This window comes from Macrotis lagotis, chromosome X (assembly GCF_037893015.1).
Source record: "Macrotis lagotis isolate mMagLag1 chromosome X, bilby.v1.9.chrom.fasta, whole genome shotgun sequence".
In the NCBI taxonomy this organism is placed as follows: domain Eukaryota; kingdom Metazoa; phylum Chordata; class Mammalia; order Peramelemorphia; family Peramelidae; genus Macrotis; species Macrotis lagotis.
Genome location: NC_133666.1, coordinates 43,073,929 through 43,091,938, shown reverse-complemented (window position 1 = coordinate 43,091,938; position 18,010 = coordinate 43,073,929). Strand labels below are relative to the sequence as shown.

At 40.9% G+C, this 18,010-nt stretch overlaps 1 protein-coding gene across 1 annotated transcript in view; it reads right to left on the bottom strand.

The window, feature by feature from the left end:
• The window catches only part of LOC141497870 (iduronate 2-sulfatase-like), a 33,123-nt gene extending 17,067 nt beyond the window's left edge, over positions 1-16,056 (bottom strand). Inside the window, 7 exon segments of the mRNA XM_074200719.1 lie at positions 3,313-3,483; positions 4,828-5,028; positions 8,292-8,354; positions 8,356-8,381; positions 12,624-12,801; positions 15,535-15,671; positions 15,996-16,056. Coding sequence (XP_074056820.1) covers positions 3,313-3,483; positions 4,828-5,028; positions 8,292-8,354; positions 8,356-8,381; positions 12,624-12,801; positions 15,535-15,671; positions 15,996-16,014 — 795 coding nt within the window. The 5' untranslated portion in view covers positions 16,015-16,056.
• Between the last annotated feature and the right edge of the window lie 1,954 nt (positions 16,057-18,010).

Sequence of the window (18,010 nt, the reverse complement as noted above, 5' to 3'; positions counted from 1 at the left end):
CAAGGGGACATAACATAAAAACAAGTATAAAACATAAAATAGGGCGGCTAGGTGGCATAGTGGATAAAGCACCAGCCTTGGAGTCAGGAGTACCTGGGTTCAAGTCCGGTCTCCGACACTTAATAATTACCTAGCTGTGTAGCCTTGGGCAGGCCACTTAACCCCATTTGCCTTGCAAAAAACTAAAAAACCATAAAATAAGGCTTCTGTCTCCCATATTCTCTCCCCAAATTTAGTAAAAGAAAATGCTAAGTAAGAAGACTGCACACCCCAGGAGGAGAGGAGGATGGAAAGTCTAAAGCCAGACATGACTATGAGAAGAAGATTGGATTAAGAATAGGGGCAGAGGGAGAGTTTTATAACCTGCCTTATGGCCTGGGTTTCTGTTATTGCCAACATTTTTTTTTTCAGAATAAACAAGGCAGAGGATGAAATATTCATGAAGCAGAAAGGGACCACCTTTCTGGTGGCTCTGGAGAAGCACCATGGCCTGATGGGTAGGGATGATTCAGAGAGGACAAGAGAAGACTACACGTGTGCCCACCAAAACAAGTCCGTTCAGGGCAGGTAGTACCACCAGCTGCCATAAGACTGTAGCTGTTAAGGGGAGGAAAGGGAAGGCAGGTCATTCCAGACAAACCATTAGGCCAACTCCCTGGCACAATACTGCTTGTCTTGACCCCTGAGCTAAAATGGGCCTAGCAAAGTATATATGGGTTCCTATAACTGGATTTCTCATTTGTCTCAGTCCTTTGGGTGGTACCAATCTGGTCTATTTTTCTGGTTTCTGCTTGCTCATCTCCCCTTTTCCAGAGGCCAGAACAAATATGACAGTACCATTGGATCCAGAAGCCTGCAATGAGGTTATATGGCTCAACAATGGAAGAAGAATTTGCCAATCCCTCATTAATGCTGGAAATGACACCCACAGAGCATAGAGCCACACCCTGAGCAAGCAGATGTGAGGCATTTCAGTTGCATTCAGGCAGCAACATCATCTTCCCTAAAATATGTCTTTGAAAATAGAAACCAAATGGGGTACCCAGAGTTTGGGAAGTGGCTCAGTCACCAGATTTTAGGAGGAATGCCAGCTGTAGTGCCATGCAACGATTCAGTTTGGGTCTCCTCCTCCAGCAGTCCATCAGACTTCTTGATGGCTCTCATCATTAGGAATGTCTTCCTAACTTGAAGTCTAACTGCGACATTACGCAAACTTGACCCCAGTGCTCCTGGCTGTGCTTCTGGGACCAAATAGGTCACCCTATAACAAAGCAACTTGCAAATATCTACTGAATCCTTCACTCCTTTTTGCTTCAGGTTAAACACATCCCTACTTCCTTCAGTTAATGCCCATGCCTCTGACCCTTTAATGTCCAGGTCCCAATGTGGTACACTGGAACCACAGTGACTACTACAAACCTTTCCATGGTGGTATCCTCTTCCCTCCCCACCCTTCTCGGCTCACAGTTCAATGTACAAAAGATCTCCCTATTCTCCCCTCATCAAACATCATTTCAATATCTTCCCCATTATTGCCTTCTTCACCCTTGATTCAGGAATGCCCTTCCTCTCACCAAAGCAAACTCTTCCACATGCATCCTTGAATCTACAGCCACTCTCTCATATTTAATCACCTCCATTCTCCTAAGTTCCTTCTCTGCTGTCTACAAACATGCCCAAATCTCTCCCTTCCTTGATCTCATCATTTTTTACTATCTATCATCCTATAGCTCTTCTCTTATCAGTAAGTTCCTGGAGAAATCCATCTATAGCTGGTGCCTCTACTGCCTCCCCTCTAGACCTCTTCAATCTGGTTTCTGATATCATCACCATTTAGCTGAAACTGTTCTCTCCAAAACTCCTCCAGAGTTAACAACGATCTCAAAACGACAGCTTTCCTGACCAAGAAGTAGCCTTTGATACCACTGCTCGCCTCCTGCTGGTGACTCTCTCCTCCCTAGACTTATGACACCACCCTCTACAGACTCTTCTTTGCTCTTTTTCGTCTAGGTCACACCCACTATAAAAATGGGTCACAGAACCCCAAAGACTCTGACCTAGCCCTTCTATTCTGTCTTGCTGGGTGATCACATCAGCTCCCATGGGTTCTATAATCATCTCTATGTAGAGGATTCCCAGATCCTGATATCCAGACTTCATCTTTCTGCTGGGCTACAATCACACATCTCCATCTGCCTCCTGGACTTCTGAAACTGAAAATCCTGAAGGGGTTTCAAACTTAACATGTCCAAAACAGAATTATTTATCTTTTCCCCAAAACCATTCCCTCTTCCAACTGTCTCCATTACCATCAAGGGCACTGCCATCCTCCCATTTGCCCAGCTTGCCCATAACTCAGTGTTATCCTTGACTTGTCTCTTGTGCATCCAATACATTGCCAAGTCTTGCGATTGCTATCTTCACAATACACCTAATACACAATTCCTTCTCTTCAGTCACACTGCCACCCTCCAGGATGGGTTTTAATCACCTCATAGCATTGCAATAACCATCTAACTGATATTCCTGATGAAAGTTCTTCCCTAATCCAATCCATCTTCCATTTATATACTAAAATGATTATTGTAAGGCATAAATCCACACATACTCACACCTCCCCTCATAATCTCCAAAAGCTCCTATTACCTCTAGGATCAAATCTAGTCTTCTTTTAGACCTATGGAGTCTTCACACCTGACCTCTTCCTATCTTTCCAGTCTTCTTACACTTTACGCTTCTTCATGTACACAACAATTGTGCTATACATGTCCACTTGATGTTCCTTGGATACAGTACTCCATATCTCCCAACTCTATGCCTTTTTACTGGCTGACCCTAGAATGCTCCCCTTTCTCATTTCTGTCATCCAGTTTCCTTCAGAACTCAGTTCAAATTCCACCAACTTGGGAGGCTTCCCCTTCCATATCCCAATCAGTTGGCACAGTGAATAGAGAGCTAAGTCTCAAATCAGAAAGGTCTGAATTCAAATCCAGATTTTACTTACTAGCTCTGTGACCTTGGGCAAGTCATTTAATTCCTATCTGCCTCAATTTCTTCATCTGTAAAATGGAGCTCAAAAATAGCACCATAAAATGAGATCATTGTAAACTGCTTTGCAAACCCTAAAGCACTATGTAAATGCTTATTATTAATATTACTGTTATGATTATTATTACTTGACTGGTTTTGCTTGCACATTTCCCATTGTCACAGTGAAGGGTTCTACTGGGAAAGTGAGTAGGAAGGAAAAGATCATACAGTAAAAAACAAACAATAAAACAACATCAAAACACATTTTCAAGTCTTTGGTACCTGAAACTCTGTAGGAATTGGGCCATAGGGTACACTGATGTTTAGTGTCTGGACATCTTCCCTCTCCCTAATATCCATCCAGGGGTTATATGCTACAGGAGGTAGTCCAGCAGGGATCTGAGGATCAGGAGCCAGAGTAATATTTTCCAATGGATACAGCTTCTGAAATTCCTTGGGAGGAAGTCGAGGAGTGATCATATTTTCTATACGCTTTTTAAAAAATTTTCAAATAGCCCCATACCCAACCTTTCTGATGGGACTAACACTTTAATTGGAGAATTTGCTCTTCAGGCTAGGACCCCAAACCATGCCAGCAGTCCTTTCATCATTCAGTCTTTCAAACACGACTGGACAAATTAAACAATGTCCATTTTTTTGTATCCTTCCCAGGCTTGGAAAATGCAGAAAGGGCCTTTCAAAGTCAGAGCCCTTCAGAAAAACACAAGCCCCATAGAAACACTGTCCCACATCTCACTGTGCAAAAAAAAGAGAGCTAAAAAAGGGGAAGGTAAGAGGCAATAGGGAAGGAATAATAATACAGTCAAGAAAACTTCTTGCTATGGAGGCAAAATCCCTTGGACCAATGAAAACAAGACAATTTTGGAGACCTCTAAGACCATGCTTTCTGATTGCAACTCTCCAAATAAGAAATGATCTTGAGAAAATTAAAAAATGATAGAGTATTGCATTACCTAAAAAGAATAGGGTTGGGGGAAATGTCATCTTTTAGAATGAATATATTCTGGCACAGTATATTATTATTAAATATACATATATATGCTATCATTTAAATATATATTATCATTTAAAATACGTGTGTGTGTGTGTGTGTGTGTGTGTGTGCGCACGCGCGCACTATGTTTGTCCAAGGTTCCAATACTTCCTTTAGCTCAAACTATCTAGACTGACAAGGTCAGAGAAATACTCCAATTGTTGAGAACAGTCTAGTTTTCTTAGAATTGCTTCCCAAGGCCCATCATTATTTATCTCCTGTGTCTTGCCTCTTGCTTCTGGCACCCTTCTCTAAGGTTCTCTCACTGTCAAAATCTAACATTTTTTCACTAAGCATAAAGAAAGAAAATAAAATCCTTCAGGGGAAGAAAAGAAAATGAACTGATTCTGAGAAGTTTCTTTGACTCTACAATCTATTTTTCGGATTTGGCCTCTCAGCCATCTCTTCCAATATTTACCAGGTTAGTAAATATCGAACAGACTTGCCATGTAAGAAATCAGGACGTGTTTTCTATAGGCGATATGTTCCATTTACTTCTCTATATTTAAAATTAATTATGACTCCAACAAATTAGTTATCCTTGTTTTCCCCAGACCATGTTCCAATCCACCCTAACTGTGTCTTTCTCTGTTACTTGCCTTGCAGCTAAACATAATCAAATATTTTAGAAAAAGTAATTCAAGAAATTCATTGAGAGAAACCCAAGTCATCATTTTGGAAGAAAAAGAAAAAATAACAATACTTAAGAGTTGAGGGACAATTCTCATCCATTTATGATTTACCTTGGGGTATCTGAATGGGATGTGAGGTTTATGATAGCCAACAGCCAGAAAGAAAAGACCATTCATTTTTTTCATCTTTTCTAGCAATCGTATAGCTTCTTCAGTGCTCTGTTTATCGGGCAAAGTTCCTTCGGGCACATCATCTACATTCACAGGACAAATCAAGTTGGCATGAAGCTCTTCATCCGGACCTTTACATGTCTTTCAGAACAAAATATTTGAGATTTTGTTAATATCAGGTAATCGATTTTATAAATCACAAAGGTTAACAGAATCATGAGAAAATGTATGTCCAGGACTTTACAAAGTATTTATAAATATCACCTATTTTTATTACTATACTTAAAGAACATCTTGCCAGCAAATCAATGTATTCAAGTAGTGGGACTTACTAAGGAAATGAGAAATCAAATTTCAAAGAGGAATTATTTCTTTCATTTCCAGGCAGTTCAAATTGTCAAGGTTACTCTGAGTTTTCCATATTGCAAAACCCAACTGGTTCCACAGAAAGCTAAAAAAATTGAGGGATGCCTCCTGGAATGAGTTATATATCTGTTGTCTACAGATCACACTTAACTAAGCCAGGAGAGGCCCATCACTAGGTTGACCAGTGGGTAAGGAATAATATGTCAGCTATAGCAACTCTCTAAAGCACTCTACTGAGTCAGAGCAGTATCAATAAAGGGAGAAAAAACACTAAGGAAATCAAATTCCCTTGAACAAGGTGCTACTTTTATAAAGTGGTTGCTGCTCATCTTCTTGTGGATGTTCATCTTCTTGTGGAAAAGCTACCTGAGCAACATCCAATTGGACAATCTATGTAGATGGCAAAAATGGTGACGCAAGAATGACTACATAAAAAACAGAATCAGTTACAGAATCAGTCCTAGAATCAGTTACATTTCCCTTTCTTGGGATATCTGGATTTTCAACTAAAAAGAAAGGATAAGGCAATATCTACTGTTTTCATTTACCAGGTTGTTTTATCAAGTACTGCTGCCTCCCCCTGCAGGCTAAATCAGCCATAAGGCAGAAGTTCAATTTCCAATGCTAGCTCTCAATTTTCCTCATTGTCTATCTTCCACTCAGCTGCCAAAGTGATTTTCTTAAAGCAAAAATCTGACTATCCCCTACTTCTCCCTACTAAGTAAACTCCAGTGGCTCCCTATCACCTCCAGGAGCATATAGTCAATATTTTGTTTGACATTTAAAGCCCTACCTTCAGAACCTGCCCTTTCCCACATTTCAAATTCACGAACTCTATGGTCCAATGAAACTAGCCACCATGCTGTTCCTCACACTCCCATTTGTTGATTCTAGGCCTTTTCTCTGGCTCTCCTCACCTCTGCCTGCTGACTTCCCTGGATTCCTTTTAGAATTCTGGCCAATCTCACTTTCTGAAGAAAGCTTCCCATCCTTCCCTCCCCCAAGTTCCTTCCTACTGCTATACTCTCTTACTTATGCTGCATAGATCTTGTAGACATTATTATTTGCATGTAGTCTGACCGGTATTAAACCTGCAGGGGCAACGTTTGGGCCTTTTGTACAGGTCAACAGTGCCCAGGCACACAAGGAAGGCCTCATAATGCTTGTTGACTGACAAAGACCAAGTTTCTCCTGAACACAAAAAGTCAGATTCACAAGTCTGCTGCCAGAACATCAACAGTTCAGGGTGGACACACCCTAGTTATACTTATAGTGTCTGTCACACTGAGGAACTCACTACTTCTAGAAAATTCTTTATTTTCTTCAGTTCCAGTGTCTTTAAGTAAGGCCTAAAAGACAGTGAGATACCAAAGACACCCTCCAAAGAAGGACGTAGGATGGCATTACTATGTCAAACTTCAAGAGAAAGGAAAAAGGGAAAAGGGAAAGGGAAAAAGAAGTGAAAGGGAGAAAGAGAAGGGAAAGAGAAAGAAAAGGGAAAAGGAAGGAGAAACAAAAAGGGAAAGAGAAGGGAAGGGAAAAAGAGGGCAAAGGAAAGGGAAAGGAAAAGGGAAGGGGAAAAGAAAGGAAAGGGGATGATGAAGGGGAAGGGAGATAAGGGATAGAGGGTAAAGAAAAGGAAGAAGAGGGAAAGGAGAAAGGAAGAACCTTGGTAGCCATCTCCACTGAATGGTTTAGATGCATATCTGCCAAAGAGATTCGTCAAATTATGATCTCTCAGGTTTAGGTTTGTTCTTTCAAACTACAAAATGGTGACTTTAACCCCCTATTTTTCTCCCAATTAGTTAGAGCCATAAGCATCCTTAAGGATAAACTCCCTCACATTAATTAAGGGAAAAAAAATCCATTGAAGAGCTCTATTTCTTCACATATCAGCTTCCCCCCCCATCCAACTCTCTAATGTGTGCAACTTAGCTAGCAACAGGACTTTATTATCCTAAGAAATGTTAATTTATCAACATAACACCACTTTGATACGTTAAGATACAGACCTGTCTATTTCCCTCTCACAACATAATTAGAAAATGCTGACTAGAAACAAATCTAGGGATTTGTAAAGACGACTTCCCTTGCAGGTTGTAAGTACCTTGAGGCTAAGGACTCCAGCTTATTTATTCCCATAATCTCCAGTTCCATCACAGGACTTTACTATAAACCAGGTTGTCCTGCCAGGATTAGCTAGCATCCTTCAGAATGAAAACTACTTCTGGGTTTGCTCCAATGGCTAGTCAATCAACAAGCATTTATTAAGCACCTACTATATACTAGGTATTACACTGTGTGCTGGGAATACAAGAAAGGCAAAAGACAGTCCTTGCCCTTGAGGAGTTGACAACCTAATAACAGGGGGGACCGCATGCAAACAACTACAGACAAACATGCTATAAAGGCTAGAGGGAAGATAATAGAATTAAGAAGGATTGAGAAAGGCTTCCTGAAACTGAGATTTTAGTTGAGCTTCAAAGGAAGCAAAGATGAGGAAGGAGAGGAATCCAGGCATGAGAGGCAGCCCATGAAAAGGTCCAGAGTCAAGAAATGCAATGTCTTATTCAAGAAATAGCCAGGAGGTAGGGGAGGGGAATGCTAGAAGGGGCTAGGTTATGAGTGACTTCAAACTTCAAAAGCATTTCATATTTGGTCCTGAAGGTGATAGGGAACTACCAAAGTAGCATTGTTTTTTTTGGATGGGGAGAGGGTGATAGAATGTGTGGAAAAGCTAAAAAAAGGTTAGAGAGGGATTATGTTTTTGCTTTCAAAATGAGACTATCTACATAAAGATTTATTTATACATATATGTGCATGTATATACACATTTATGTATATATATATATATATATATAAATTTATAGTGTGTATATGTATTTACATACATGTACATAAAATCAGCATTTAGTTATATCATAAGCTTTAAAAGATATATAAAATAAAATGTACTTTGGACTTAGCCTAAACACTCAGTTTCTAGACAAGAAAGAAAGCTGGTACTAATCCAAATGTTGATTTGTTGACACCTTTACCTTGGTATTTTCATACTTTTCAGAGGAGGGATGAAAAGGTGGAAGTGACCAGCTGTATGGAAAAATCATCGCTGTGATTTGAAGAAATTCCTTGAAGAAAAAAAATTAAGACATGCTTAATAACAATTGTACATATACAACTTTTACCAGATTGGTCACTGCCATGGGGAGGGGAAGGGAAGAGAGGGTGGTGGAAAAATGTAGAACTCATAAACTTGCAAATGGATGAATCTTGAAAACTACCTTTGCACATATTTGGAAAAATAAAATAAAATTTCAATTAAAAAATAAAGGGGCAGCTAGGTGGTGCAGTGGATAGAACACTGGCCCTAGAGTCAGGAGTACCTGAGTTCAAATCCGGCCTTAAACACTTAATTACCTAGCTGTGTGGCCTTGGGCAAGCCACTTAACCCCATTGCCTTGCAAAAAAAAAAAAAAAGAAAAAAATGAAATTAATTTAAAAAAACATGCTAAACAGAGTTTCATCAAAGTCCAAAAGAGGTAAGACCTCATATACAAATGAACAAGACTTTCCTTCTTGTCTGTAGATCTATTTCCTCATCTTTAAGACTGACAGTGGGGGGGGGGCGGCTAGGTGGCACAGTGGATAGAGCACTGGCCCTGGAGTCAGGAGGACCTGAGTTCAAATCCAGTCTCAGACACTTAATAATTACCTAGCTGCGTGGCCTTGAGCAAGCCACTTAACGCCATTTGCCTTGCAAAAACCTAAAAATTTTAAAAAAAGATCGACATTGGGGCAGGATAGAGATTGGACTAGATAGCCTCCAATGTTCCCTCATCAGTTCTAAATTCAAAAAAGAGATTTACTTCCTCATGCATCCATTCAAATTAACAGTTTTGGGGGCAGCTAGGTGGTGCAGTGGATAGAACACCAACCCAGGAGTCAGGAGTACCTCAGTACAAATTCAGCCTCAGACACTTAATAATTACCTAGCTGTGTGGGCTTGGATAAGTCACTTAACCCCACTGCCTTCCCAAAAACAAACAAAAAAAAAAAAACAAACCCTAAAAAAAAAGTCCTTCAAATTAACAGAGTTTTTGTTAAGTGCCTGCTGGGTGTGCAACCCTATGAAACCCACCAAAAAATGGGATTTAATAAAAAAGAAGCAGAAAAAAATCCCTAACTTCAAATAATTTACAATCTAGTTAGAGAGACAAAAGTCCTGCCAATAAACTAGTAAACAATATAGAACAGACTCTGAACAAATGCTGAAGAAGCTGATGTAAAGGAATTAGCAGGGGAGGTAGAGAAGGCAGAGGACAGTTTCCCCTGACATTACAAAAAGTAATGATAAGATAAAAATAAATATTAATAATAATTACTCGGGGCGGCTAGGTGGCGCAATGGATAGAGCACTGGCCTTGGAGTCAGGAGTACCTGAGTTCAAATCCGGCCTCAGGCACTTAATAATTACCTAGCCGTGTGGCCTTGGGCAAGCCACTTAACCCCATTGCCTTGCAAAATCTAAAAAAAAAATAATAATTACTCACTGATCCATGTTATATATGTAATTTCTGTATGAGTCCAGTCATTTTCATAGAAAAAAAACAGCTGAATTTGTGTATTCTAGCCTCAAAAATGGAGAAAGACTCAAAGTGAGGCAGACGCGAGCTATGCCTCATCTCACATTGCCTAATCCCTCACAAACTGGGTTGAGTGCATACAATAAGCACATGCCTACTGCTGTTTCTTTGTATGTCACCAGTATTAATATTTGTAGATCTTTTATTTTATAGGCTCATTTTCTGTAGTCTAGATGATGCATTTCATATATATGTATATAAGATATGTAACATTACTGATCTTGATTTTAACTGTCTGAAAAACCACCAGCTGAGGCCGTCAGTATATCTGCCTTATTACAGGGGGTGGGCATGTGCTGCTTCTATTAGCTACATACTATGCAAATTCTCTCTGATACTGTTTATGCCTCCCTAGTCAGGGATCCCACCACATGTCACTGGTGCTGGTTAGCTTCATGGAGCAAGTTAACTATGAGTCACAAGTGGTCAGTCTGCCAAAGAAGATTATAGGAGGGCATCTGAAAACAAGGGAGTATGGGAGATGTCCCCAAACAAAGAACCATGAATAAGCACAAATCACAATGCAAAATACTTCAAGCTCAATAAGAACATAACGAAAAGGCTGAAAAATTAAAATAATGTGAGATATATATTGTTTTTAAAAAGTAAGTGAGTGACTTGAGAAACAAGTCAAGGAGAGATCATTAAACATCTTCCAATACTCTTCAGTCTATCACCAAACAGAAAACTTGTGTGTCTTTCAAGAAATCATAAAAAATGCTCAAATTTATTAGAAGAGGATAAAGTGAAATTAGAAAGAATTCCACTTCTCACTTTCTTTAAGAAGCATCAGAGTAAGGGCAGTGGATAAAGCACCGGCCCTGGTGTCAGGAGTACCTGGGTCCAAATCCGGTCTCAGACACTAATTACCTAGCTGTGTGGCCTTGGGAAAGCCACTTAACCCCATTTGCCTTGCAAAAACCTAAAAAAAAAAACAAAAAAAAAATCAGAGTGAAACATCCAGAAATGGCAGAGCAAAATCTAAAGTTTCCATGTCAAGCAAAAAAATATTAGTAGTAGCTAGAAAGAGTCCAAAGGCCGAGCAACCAGTTAGAATTGCATGACTACATAACAACTACCTTTAAAAAAGGAAATCTTGGAATACAGTATACCAAAAGCTAAAAGAAAAAGATTACAAGGGAAAATAACTATTTCCTGCCAAACTATGAATAATCCAAAAATGAGAAAAATGGTTCTTGAACGCAGGGAAAAACTTTCAAGCAAACTTGAAGAAAAAACAAACAAACAAAAACAATAGAACTGGAGAGAAATGCAAACACAAGAAATAAGAGAAACCTAAAAAGGTAAATCCACTTGAATAACAGGAAGGTATTAAATGAGAAGCAAAGTGCTTTTATTCTAATCATGACAGATTGGTCAATTGCCCTGTCCGAATCCCACTACTTTCAAGGCTGATGCCTACTTGTCAAGGATGCTACTCATAAAGTGAATTATTTTTCATAAACAAATTAAACAATATTTTACTGTATCTGAGATCCCTTATCTCCTTGTATTAATAAAGTATTCCCTCAGAACCTCAAAATTCACATTACCACAACTGTTTACTCCATTCAGTTGTGTCCAATTCTCCATGAACCCATTTGGGATTTCAGTGGCAAAGATATTTTACACATGAGGTAATTGAGGCAAGGAGAGTAAAGAGACTTGCCCAGGATCACACAGCTAGTAAACAAATGAGGCCAGATTTGAGCTCAGGAAGAGTAGTCGTCCTGATTCCAGGTCTGGCACTCTTTTCCACTTCACCATCTAAATGCTACACATTACACAAGAGTTAAAGGCAATTCTGGGCAGCTAGGTGGCATAAAAGAGTCAGGGGGATCTGAGTTCAAATTAGGCCTCAGACACTTAATAATTGCCTGGTTGTGTGATCTTGAGCAAGTCACATAACCCCATTGCCTTAAATAATTTTTTTAAAGAGGTAAAGTCAATTCCATACATAATTCAATTACATAAAATGCAGAGCCAGGATGAGGCAACTATCAAGTGTAAAGCAACAGCCCCTTCCTAAATACAGGGTTTCATTAATGTGAAAAGACTAAAACTAATTCACCTAAAGCCTCTATTGGCCAAAGCCCTGATATTTCATAAAACCATCCATCAGAACTGGAAGGATTTTTAGTGATCATGCAAGCCAAATCTTTGTAAAACTGCATTCTGCAGAAACCTGCTATTCCACACAGTATAATTAGGGGTTCCCTGAGAATATTAACATTATCAATATTTTTTACTGCAACCTGTGAATATCAAACTAAATATGTCTCAAATTTTTTATGTAGGGCAATTTTTAAATATGAAGTTCAGTTTTCTGTTTTGCTTCAAAATATCCCAGATACCCTCAACTGCTTTATACTGGAAATAGTCTCAATCCCCAGAGCAGAATTTATGTAATTCACCCATTAAAGACCCCAAATACTGCATTCCAATCCACTTGGAAAATGCCAGTCTAAAACTCCTCATTTACACATAAGGAAACTGAGTCCAAGTGGGGTGGAATGATAGCATATTGCTACTGAGTAGCCAAAAAAGGACTAGAACCCAGTTTGCCTGACTTATTTGAGTCTGATTGTATTTAAAAGTGATCACAAAGAAATCACAACTGGTCTGCAATGAAATCAGATGAGTTTTTTTGGCAAAATAACCCTGAACAACTACAGGGAGGAAGTAAAAAAGAACTTTGACTTTATGGGCATTGAAAACATACAGTACCAGGGTGAAACACTTTTCCAACTGACAAAGTCGTGTAGCCATTCTCCTTGAAATACTGAGGGATTGTAGAATAGTTCCCCGAATGCACTCTCCAGTAAGAATTGAAGTCATACACTCTGGTAGTGTCGGGTCTCCGTCCAGTCAAGAAAGATACCCTACTCGGGGCACAGACCGCTTGCTGTTAAGAGGAAACAAAATGATATGAGAGTGTTTAAGAAGCAAATAATTTCCCAGCCCACTAGTGAAGCTTTGTCATGTAGGCTGCTAAGCTGAGATAAATAGCATTTGGGCCATACAGAGCTCTTACCTGCTCAGTCCCCAGAAATAAAAGTGTCTGGCCTAACTATACAAATGTTCTGAATTGAGTAACTCAAGCCAAAATACTATTAATCATCACTTGATAGTCTAATATCAAAGGCAGCACACTAACAGATGTCACACATTTATATGTGTGACATCTTAAGTGGCTTGGTTACTTTTCAATGCCATTAAATTATGTCACTGGCAAGAAATGACTCTTTGGTACAGTCAATCAAAAACCGGCTCTGTGATTTAATAACATTATATGATCCTGCCCGTTAGGTGAAACTAGCTAAGCTCCGCAAAGGCTCAGGAGCAAGTCAGATGACTTACAGAGTATCCAGCAACATTGATTCATTCCATAAACATTTATTAAGCTCCTACTATGTGTCAAACACTACAATATTCCTTCTCCGTGAGAAGCCCTGTCTTCTTGCTCAGGGAAGGCCTTTAAAGAACTTTAGTCAAATTCAGAAGGACAAAACAGGCATTAGGATCACTATAAGTTTTCAAATAAGATCAGAGAGTAGTGCAAATGAGCATGGGTATGGGCATTTAGTTGGCACAGAGCAATAGTCCTGAAGTCAAGAGGATCTGAGTTCAAATTCAGCCTCAAGACATTTACTGTGTGACTATGGGCAAGTTCCTTCTCTCTGATTGCCTCACATCCAGGGTCACCTCCAGTCCTTCTGATTCATATCTGGCCATTGGATCCAGATGGCTTTGATGGAGAAAGTAAGGCTGGTGGCTTAGCACAGGACACCCTCACTCAAATCCATTTCAAGTGCTTTTCATGCATCCCCTCCCAGATGTCATGATCTTTGAGAACATGGACAAACATTATTTAGGAGTGGGCAAAGTGATTTGAGAGATAGTGTAGTGTAGGAGTGAATAAAGGTGGATGTAAGGTGGATAGAGCACTGGCAAGGGAGTCAGGAGGACTTCAGTTCAAATCTGTCCTCAGACATTTGACACATACTGTCTGACCCTGGGCAAGTCACTTAACTCCAATTGCTTCAAAAATAAAAAGCAAATAGAAGGAAGGAAGGTACCTACTAGATGCCTGTCACTGTGCTAAGCACTCTTTACAAATAATATCTTATTTGATCTTTAGAATAGCCCTGGGAGATGAGTGCTATTATTACCTGTATTTACAGTTGAGTAAACTGAGGCAGTCACATGACCTTATAATAATAATAATGTTTGTCCTATGTTCTCAAAGAAAATCAAAATATCAGGGAAGTGATGCCATGACAGATACGTGAATTGGATCTGAATGAGGGGTCCACCAGCCTTACTTTCTCCTCCAGAGCCATGTAGGTCCAGCAGCCAGATATGAATCAGGATGACTGGAGATGATCCTGGATGTGAGGTAATCAGATGGCCTTAGACCTGAACTGATGTACCATTTATGTTACATATCAGTTGTGTACATATCAGTTGTGTAACTGTAGAGGTAGTATTATAAAAGTAACCTAAGAAGGGCTGCCGTATCTTCAATTTAAGATCTGTCCACCTAGCCACAACTCATCTAGACTAAACACAAGTGATTTAGCAGAATTACTTGGAATTGTGGATTTAGAGCAAGGAGAGAACTCAAAAGTCATCTTGTCCAACTCCTTTAATACATGTAGAAACTGAGTCCCAGAGAGATTGAGTAATTTGTCTAAGGTTTGTCCTTCATTTTTTAAAGGAGTACACGCCATTGGGGAGGTGATGTCATGACAAGCATGTAAACTGGATTTGAGTGAAGAGGGGCTGGTCACCAGTCTCACCTTCTCCTTCAGAGCCATCTGGGTCCAGGAACCAGATAGGGATCAAGATGGCTGGAGATAGCCCAGGATGGAAGGTGATCAGATTAGTTAAGAGACTTGCCCAAGTTCATACAGCTAGTAAGAATCCAGAATTAGAGGCAAGATTTGAACTCTCATCCTCTTGACTCTAAGACCAGTGCTCTATCCACTATGCCACCTAGCTGTCCTCCTCAAATAGTAGGTAGCAGAGAGCAAGGAGAGATCTCAAAACTCATCTTGCCCAACTCCCTTTAATAAGTGTGGAAACTGAGTCCCAGAGAGAGTATGTAATTTGTCTAAGGCCTCAACTAGCAAGTAGCTGAGTGGAGATTTGAATACAGTTCCTCTGACAACAAATTCAAGGTTCTCTCCAGCAGACCCCATTCTCATTCCACCACTGTACTTTCATTTAGGAGATAATTGGTATAATATCATAATGATATATGCATATATATGTATATATATATATATATATATATATATATATATATATATATATATACACACAGAGACACATCCCTACCATAGCCAATTTTCCCCTATGTCAATGGTCTTAGTTCGGGTTTTCTGAAAAAAATCATAAAGATGTGACTACATTCAAAAGCTAGAATCAATATTCTTGAGAGTCCTTCAAACCCAATCGCAGCAGTCCCTTTTGTATTGTTTCTATTTTTCTACTATGCATATGTATATAATTTTTATGAACGTTTTCTCTCAGTACCACTTCATAGCCTGAGCTGGAAGGCTGCAAGGATCACCCCACTGCAGGGTGGCCAGTTTCCAGCCTGTACCCACGGCTGTGAGCTCCACTGACGTACTTGGGCAAAGGCGTTTTGGAAGAGCACGCTCTGCGAGGCTAGCTGATCGATGTTGGGAGATTTCACCAGAGACTCTCCGTAGCAGCCCAGGGCAGGCCGCAGGTCGTCCACGATGATCAGGAGGACATTCAGGCCATCTGGGTGGACGGAAGAAAGAGTGACAGCCATTATTCCCTCCCAGGGAGATCAGCCTGAATGGCCCCAGGACAAGGCCCGAACCTGCAGGACAGTCAGCAATAGGCTGCGTGAGAGGAGGGCCAGAGGGGCGGGGCATCAGGGGCAGAAGAAGGGAGGTGGAGGGGCAAGACTGACGCAGCCCCGCCCCCAAGCCGGAGGGGAGGGGGGAGGACGAGAGGGCTGGCCCCGGGCCGGGATGGGGCGGAGCCTCGGGACACCCGCGCGGCTGCGCAGCCTCTAGCCCCCGCCCCCTGCCCCTCTGGGCCTGGAGTGGGCCGCAGCACCTTGCAGAGAGCCGACCATGGCCGAATCCGCCGGCTCCTTGGCTCCCGCGCGGCCTGGCCTTTCGGTATGTAGGAGCGCCCAGCAGAGCAGGCGCGAAGGCAAGCAAGACGGCGAGCCGCAGCCAGCCAAGGCCTGGCTCGGCCATCCTCAACGTTTTCCTGCCTTCCGGCCCGGCCTGGCTCTCCGCGCCTCAATCAGGAAAGGAACTATTTTCCCCCCGCCCTCTCGAGGCTATTAGGAGGCGTCACCCAACAAGTCCTTGCTTTATAGTGAACCTCGGTGGCCCCGCCCACCGGGCCGGCGCCTGCGCTCTGGCCAGAGTTCTGGGGAACCAGAAGGAATTCTGGGGAATGGGGGCAGTTCAGCTGCTTGGAGACTTGACTCTACCTCTGTGGGTCCCCTGCACCCGGCCTTACAGGCTGCAGGGAGAAAAGCAGACCCCGACCCTGCCCCCAACTAAGTGGGAGCCAGAGCAGGCGGAACTTCGGCAACAGAGCCCAGAAGCAAAGGGGGAGGCCCCGGCAGGCCAAGCCAGGAGCCCTCCTCTCAGTACAACCCTGGCGTCTGATGCACAGGGAAATCGAGGCAGCTAGGCTGGGGGAAAGGGAGCAACATAAAGAAGCTAAGCCAGGACAGGCTAGTCGCTTCAATCACAAGGGAGATTTAGTTTGGGCTTTGTGGTTTCCTTCAGTCACGAGACTGGGACATACTCAGAGCTAGAAGCGACCTTGGAGGTCATCTGGTTCTCTAGCAGCATTCCACATCCCTTCTGTCTGCAGAGCTTCTCAAACCTTTGGGTTCTTTGAGCCCTTTTACAGGTTTTTAAAATTTAATTAATTGTTTTTTGTTAATTTTAAGTTCCAAACTGACTCCCTCTCTCCCTGCTCACCCTTCCTAGAAAAGGCTACCATTTCACCATTTGACAGAGGGAGAAGAAAGAAACAAAAACAGATAAAAAAAGAGAGAGACAGATAAAAGAAAGAAAGGTAGAAGATGAAACAAAGAGACATGGATAGATGTAAAACCCTACTATGCATACTTCTATTTATTATTTCATTCTCTTGAAATGGATAGCATCTTCCTTGATAGGTCTTTTGTAATTGATTTGAATATTTATAATACTCAAGATAACTCCATCTTTTAGTTTTCCATCAATATTGCTGTAACATTTAGCAAGGTTCTCTAGATTTTGCTCCTTTTAACTCCTCTTTATTTCATGCAAGTCTTTCCATTTTGGGGGGAGGTTTGGTTTTTGCAAGGCAATGAGGATAAGTGACTTGCCCAAGGTCACACAGATAATTATTAAGTGTCTGAGGTTGAATTTGAACTCAAGTCCTCCTGACTCCAGGGGCCAGTACTCTATTCATTGTGCCACCTAGCTACCCACATATTTTTTTTAAATCAGTCTAAAATACAGCAGAGTAGTACTCTATCAAAACCATATATTCCCAATTTACTCATGGAAATTATTAAAGACCTTGAACCCCACAAAGACCTTTTGTTTGTATACGTTAGAGCTATTGAAATTTACTGTATTAGAAATTAAGATGTAATATTCTTATGAAAATAGTTTTGAATTCTCCAAATCCCTGTAAAGGTTTTTAGCAATTTTTGAGAACCACTGAAATTCAGCCTACAATACAGTAATGGGGAATTCAGCCTAGAGAGTGACTTGACCCTTATCAAAGCAAGTAAACTCTGAGTGAGCCATTTCCCCCTCATTCATAAACAATGATCTGCATATTTGTCTTTTAGCTAAACTCTTCCTTAAGTGGTCTATCTATATTTTAAATCAATCTGCTTAATGTCTCTGTTTTTCAAGAAGGATCTGGGTGAGTTCTTGGGTAAAGCCCATCAAGATGCACTATTACTACTTGAAAGATGCTTAGCTCAAAAAATTCTTAGAAAGATCATCTATAAGGGCAGCTAGGTGGGAGTAGGGGATAAAGCACGGGCCCTGGAGTCAGGAGTACCTGAGTTCAAATCCAGTCTCAGACACTTAATAGTTACCTAG